This window comes from Symphalangus syndactylus, chromosome 4 (assembly GCF_028878055.3).
Source record: "Symphalangus syndactylus isolate Jambi chromosome 4, NHGRI_mSymSyn1-v2.1_pri, whole genome shotgun sequence".
In the NCBI taxonomy this organism is placed as follows: Eukaryota; Metazoa; Chordata; class Mammalia; order Primates; family Hylobatidae; genus Symphalangus; species Symphalangus syndactylus.
Window position 1 is genome coordinate 45,343,618 of NC_072426.2, and position 6,463 is coordinate 45,350,080.

At 40.8% G+C, this 6,463-nt stretch overlaps 1 protein-coding gene across 1 annotated transcript; it reads right to left on the reverse strand.

The window, feature by feature from the left end:
* Window positions 1-2,954: 2,954 nt before the first annotated feature.
* LOC129480219 (small ribosomal subunit protein eS26-like) lies at window positions 2,955-3,352 on the reverse strand. Its single transcript, XM_055273946.2, has one exon. It carries the CDS (start codon window positions 3,350-3,352, stop codon window positions 3,056-3,058), a length of 297 nt encoding a protein of 98 aa, XP_055129921.1. The 3' UTR covers window positions 2,955-3,055.
* Window positions 3,353-6,463: the final 3,111 nt, after the last annotated feature.

The following is a 6,463-nucleotide window of genomic DNA, read 5'->3' on the forward strand; positions in this document are numbered from 1 at the left end:
CATATTTTATACATTATATATATAACATATATACACACATATATAAAACGTATCACAGTCTACTGGTATCCTTGTTTTACCAGTTCACATGAGGTATAGAAGCTCACTTCCCTTTATGTTCCTTTATCTCCCTTTGTTGATAATTGTTTTAAATATTTCCTCTACATACATTTAGAGCCATATCAAGCAGTGTTGTAAGTTTTGCTTCAACTGTCAAACACAATTTAGAAATCTCAAGAGAAGGAAAGCCCATTGTATTTACCCATATTTTTACTTACTGGGCTCTTCCTTCCTTATGTTCCAGAGTTTCTTCTATTATTGTTTCCTTTCTGTTTAGAGAACTCCCTCTAACTATTTTTCAACAGCATATTTGTGCTGGGTGAGGTGTCAGAGCCCCTGCATCAAGAAGTGGTTGACTTAACGGGTTGTTAAGAAGAATTTACCAACAGCAGTATTGGTTTGAAAAAGGAAAGTTTTATTACAAAGAAAGAACGTGGCAGAAGAGTGCAGTGGGGTGCCTCAGCAAGACAGGACTGAGCACATCAAGGGGGACTTTCCTTAGGAGCATTTATGGGCCTTAAGGTAGGAGCTTAAGGGTCATTTGACAATATTAGCCACGTAGATCATGATAAGTGATTATATGTGTTGACATTTTGGTGCCCTAATGTCAGCAAAGGTTGCACAATGAGTTTTGGCATGGCATTCTGGAGATATATAGAATTTCTATTTACTTACAATTTTTTTTTTTTTTTTTGAAAGAGACCTGGAACTGGATGACAACTTTAGGTATTAGGGAAGTTTAATTTACCTCTAAATTTCCTAGATAAGGAGTTTGCTTCCCAATAGACTGTTTGATGCTCACCGGGTGGTCTTCACTTCTTTCATTATACTTCTAAATTCCTCAGATAAGGAGTTTGTTTCTCTGGGGCCTGCTCGATGTTCAACAAGTGACTTTTGCATTCCTCATTTTTCCTCTGACAAATATTTTAGTCAAATCTTTGACCCTCTATATTCCCCCATGCTCATGTCTACCTGCTGCCTACTGGGGTCTCAAGAAAGGGAAAATGCCACTGTGAAAAGTGGCGTTGAGTCCGTCTGGCTAATCCCTACTGAAAGGGGGCATTAAAGATATAGGTTGTGTTTTACCCTTTCTTGTTCTCTGTCATGAAGGGAATGAAGGGTCATGAAAAACTCATTCATGAAGAGATGGGGAAGACCAGATACCAACAGGAGGCCGGTATTGAGATTGCATAGTCATCTGTAGGTGAAATTGTTGTAATCTGAAAGATATAAACTTAATGAGAGCATTAAAAAGCCAGGGACCAAATTTCAAAAGAATAATGACAAGGAATAAAGGTCCAAGCAATGGGAGAAGCCAAGTGATTTTTGGAAACCAATCAGTAGAGGTTTTGGCGCAGTCTTGGTTATTTTGGGAAAGTGTGTGTAGCCATTTGGCTTGTTTGAAGATTTCTTGGACTTTAGTTTCCACTTCTCCAGACACATTAATATAGGTGTAGCAGGTCTTCTTGATGACAGCACTGACTCCTCCTTGTTCAGCTAGGGAGTAATCTAGAGCTTGTCTATTATTAAACCCATTCCTGCTAGTGAGTGTAAAGACTTTTCTAGTGCTGATAGACTTGTGCCAGTTTTTGCTAAGGCTATTTCAAGGGAGGTGGTAAGTTCCCATATCGAGATTTCATGGTAAGTAAAGGGGTGAGAGTTGCAATAGTTCCCACAATTCTGGCCACACTAAGTCCTAGGGCCCTTTTTCTTCTAGAATGGAATTCTGAATTGGAAGTTATGTTCAAGACACTGATTTGGGTATGAGCTATTGTTCCCAGAGTACAATCACCATAAAGAAGAGAATTATTAAGATGGGATAGGGCTGAAGTTTGAAAAGGGTTTAAATAATTATTAGCAGTGCTGCAAAGCCGTGAGAGCCCAGGTGGGGCAGGTAACATATTTTTGAGGCTTCTTGGATTAACAGGGCCACTGTTGCTAAGGCTCTTAGGCTGGGGTGAGGGGGAATGACCTTTCTGGGATACTAGGTCTAAAGTTTTTAAAAAATATGCTATAGGGCACTTAAAGGGCCCTAGATCTTGGGCTAAGACTCCCAAAGCTATTCCCCTTTATTCGTGTACATTCAAAAATAAAGGCCTGGTCAGATCTGCTAGGGCTAAGGCTGGTGCTGAGATTAAAGCCTGTTTTTAAGTGTTTACAGCATGCTTCATAACATTAGTCTAGAACAGAGGTTGCTCCTCAGTTCCCTTGAGGGATTCATACAAAGGTTTTGCTATTAATCCAAAAGAAGGAATCCGTATTCTGTAAAACCTGGCCATACCCAAAAAGGACCGAAGCTGTTGTTTAGTTCCTGGAGTTGTCACGTTTAAGGTAAGATTTTTACAAATGCTTAGGGGCTCTTGTACTGAATGTTAAAATAAGACCCAAAGTTGAACCCTTTGTGTGGATATTTGTATCTTAGAAGGAGATACTTTGTAGCCACCTTCAGCAAGTTTATTTAGTACTAATATTGTATTTTGGTCTAAAACAGCCTTGTTAGGACTACAGATTAGCAGGTCATCCACATACTGGAGTAGATTGCTATCTGGGAGAAACTGCAGGGTAGACAGGTTTTTAGCTAGGGCCTATCCAAAATGGTGGGGGCTATCTCTGAATCTCTGGGACAGAACTGTCTAAGTTAACTTTGAGCTAGTTGAGTATCTGAGTCTTGCTATTCAAAAGCAAACAAAAATTGGCTATCTGGGTGTACAGGAATGCAGAAAAAGGCATCCTTAAGATCAAGTACAGTAAATCAAGCTGTGATGGAGAGAATTTGTCCAAAAAGAGTGTAAGGGTTTGGGACAATAGGATGAATAGGAATAACAGCTTCATTAACAATTCTAAGGTCCTGTACTTGTCAGTAGGAGCCATTTTTTTTTTAAGTACAATTTCCATTTTATTTTTCTCCAGAGAATAGTCTGTCTTCAGTCTTTAAGGACTCAGCTCCTTATATGGGCTTTGGTGGGGGTCATGGGTCAGCACCCACAGGTCTAAATCAGGGTGGGGGTGTTGGGTCCTTGAAGCCTCCATGAGATTGATTTCTGACTACTTTGCTGTGAATTGCACAACTCACACAGTAATGTAGCTTCACATACTGCTTGGAAAGCACAGAGGCATTGAAGATGCTCGCTTCAAAAATGTCCCTGACTGCTGCGGGCTCCACTATGTTTCGAATGACAAATTTCTCAATAGCCTTGTCCTTGGGCACGAGTCGGGCACAGTTCATGCAGCGAATAGGCTGCACATGGCTGTGGCCCTTTTTGGCGAGACCGTTGTTCCTTTTCTTTGTCATCTTGGAGGCATGGACTGGAGAGAGGATATCTGGTTTCTTTACAGCTAAAATGAGAGTGTTGCAAGGTGAGTTGCATGGGTGCAATAATCCATGGGTTGAAAATTTTGTTACTAGGGGCTGTAACCCTTTTTGTTCTTCTAGTTTCAGGGGGTATTGGGAGGTTCTGGGGAACTTATTGGGATTTTTAAGCTGAATGATGATGGGGGCAGCTGATATTGAATGACCAGGAATAAAAATATTCCAAAACTCAAATGGCACTTGTTTTAGAATATGAGGTTCTATAGACTGCAGTGGCTCTTTTGGTGAAATGTGAGTTAATACAGCTGCGGTCTTAGCTGTAAATTGCTTGTAACTTTGTAAGTCACAATCTAATAATGAAACAGGATGGCTTGGCAGGACTAAAAAGAAGTGGGTGGGTAAAGGAATAGCCTTCCATTTTACAAGGGAGTGGCAGTGTGAAATAGCCTTATTGGGGGTTTCCATCAATACTCATGAGGAAAATGGAGAACTGGCACATTGGGCAGTAATAAACTTTTGAAGCTGAATAACTGGCCCCTGTATCTGTGAGGAACATTATGTCTTGTTCAGCCACAATCAGATTTTTTTTTTTTTTTTTGAGACAGTCTCGCTGTCACCCAGGCTGGAGTGCAATGGCGCGATCTCGGCTCACTGCAGGCTCCGCCCCCTGGGGTTCATGCCATTCTCCTGCCTCAGCCTCCCGAGTAGCTGGGACTACACGTGCCCGCCACCTCGCCCGGCTAATTTTTTGTATTTTTAGTAGAGACGGGGTTTCACTGTGTTAGCCAGGATGGTCTTGATCTCTTGACCTCGTGATCTGCCCTCCTCGGCCTCCCAAAGTGCTGGGATTACAGGCGTGAGCCACTGCGCCCAGCCAGCCACAATCAGATTTACCTGAGGCTCATCCATAGAGATGGAAAAGATAGGGGCTGGATGCATGACTTCTGAAAGTCATCTAGAGGATGACTTTCAGAAGTTGATCATAATCCAGGAATAGAGTTAGAGGTGCTTGTCCTTGTTGTTGCCCTTGTCCTTGTTCTGCAGAACCCGCTTGTTGGATAAGTTGGTAAGGCTTTGGCTGTTACAGCCCAGAAGGAAGAAGTGCCTCACCTCATGATGGGGAGAGGGACTCTCGCTCTTACAATGACCCTCTTGTCTGCAATGAGGACAGGGTCCCCGGGGTGACTTGTAACCTGGAGGTTTGAGACATCTGTACTCCAGTGTCCTGGATTTCTGCAGTGATGACAGGCCCTCATTCTGTTAGTAATATAGGGACGAGCCTTGGGATTATTAACTAATGAAAAAGAATATGCCAATGCTGTCGCCATGTAATTATCTTGGCAGTGGCATTTTTCCTTTTCCAATTGAGACATTTTTATTTTTGATGTTTTCTCCCAGTTACTGAAAACCTTAAAGGCTGTATTTAATAAAGTACAAAAGGAGTTTTTGGGCCTTCCTCTAATTTTTGGATTTTTTGTCTGATGTCTGGGGAAGCCTGACTTATAAAGTGTACGGCTAGAATGGATTGGCCCTCAGGGCTTTTGGGGCCTAAATTTGTATATGTATGCATGGCCTCCACCAGCCTAGCTTGGAAAAGGGTGGAGTTCTCAGATGGCTCCTGCGTGATTTCTCGTAATTTAGAGAAATTAACAGGTTTTATTACAGCCTTTTTCATTCCTTCCCACAATTTATCATATAATCTTGCCTGCCCCTGCCTCTGTTTGGGTCATCATTGGCAGCCTGGTATTGCCAAATCGGATTCTGTGTCAGGGACAGATTCTGCCCTGGATCTATTACCATTAGGGTTACAAGCATGAGCTTCCTCTGCCCAAGCTCGAGCTAAAGACCATACACATGATTTTTCTTCATGGGAACAGCAAGTAGTTAATGCAATGAATATGTTTTTCCGGGTTAAGTCAAAGGTAATTGTTAAAGCCCAAAATTCTTGAATGAACTTAGAGGGATCCTGAGGCTAAATGAAACCAACCTGGATTGAATTTGTGAAAATCAGAAATTGGAAATGAGACATGAACTTGTTTGGTAGGCTATTTATTACTGCCTGAATTCCGGAACCTATTATTGGTCTATTCAGGGATTCGATTTCTTCCTGGTTCAGTCTTGAGAGGGTGTATGTGCCCAGGAATGTATCCATTTCTGCCAGATTTTCTAGTTTATGTGCATAGAGGTGTTTATAATATTATCTGAGGTGTTTATAATATTATCTGTTGTTTGTTTTTCTGTGGGGTCACTGGTGATAGCCCCCTTATCATTTCTGATTGTGTTTATTTGAATCTTCTCCTTTTTCTTCTTTATTAGTTTAGCTAGTGGTCTATCTATTTTACTATTTTTTTCAAAAAACCAGCTCCTGGATTTGTTGATTTTTTTAAGGATTTTTTATGTCTCTATCTCCTTCAATTCAACTTTAATCTTATTTTTTGTCTTCTACTAGCTTTGTGGTTTGCTCTTCGTTCTCTAGTTCTTTTAGTTGTGATGTTAGGATGTTAACTTGAGATCTTTCTAGTTTTTTGATGCGGCATTTAGTGCTATAACTTTCCCCTTTAACACTAATTTAGCTGAATCCCAGAGATTCTAGTACATTGTATCTTTGTTCTCATTAGTTTCAAAGAACTTATTGATTTCTGCCTTAATTTCATTATTTACCCCAAAAGTCATTCAGGAGCAGGTTGTTCAGTTCTCATATAGTTGTATGGTTTTGAGTGAATTTCTTAATCTTGAGTTCTAATTTGTTTGCAGTGTGGTCCGAGAGACTGTTTGTTATGATTTCAGTTCTTTTGCATTTGCTGAGGTGTATTTTACTTCCAATTGTGTGATTAATTTTAGAGCAAGTGCCGTGTGGCAATAAGAATGCATATTCTGTTGCTTTGGGGTGGAGAGCTCTGTAGATATCTATCAGGTCCACTTGACCCAGAGCTGAGTTCAGGTCCTGCATATCTTTGTTAATTTATTGTCTTGATGATCTGTCTAAATTGCCAGTGGGGTGTGAAAGTCTCCCATTATTATTGTGTGGGAGTCTAAGTATCTTGGAAGGTCTCTGAGAATTTGCTTTATGAATCTGGGTGCTCCTGTATTGTG

Excerpts from the sequence above, each read along its gene's own strand:
- LOC129480219 (XM_055273946.2), bottom strand. The coding sequence starts at position 3,352 with ATGACAAAGAAAAGGAACAACGGTCTCGCCAAAAAGGGCCACAGCCAT.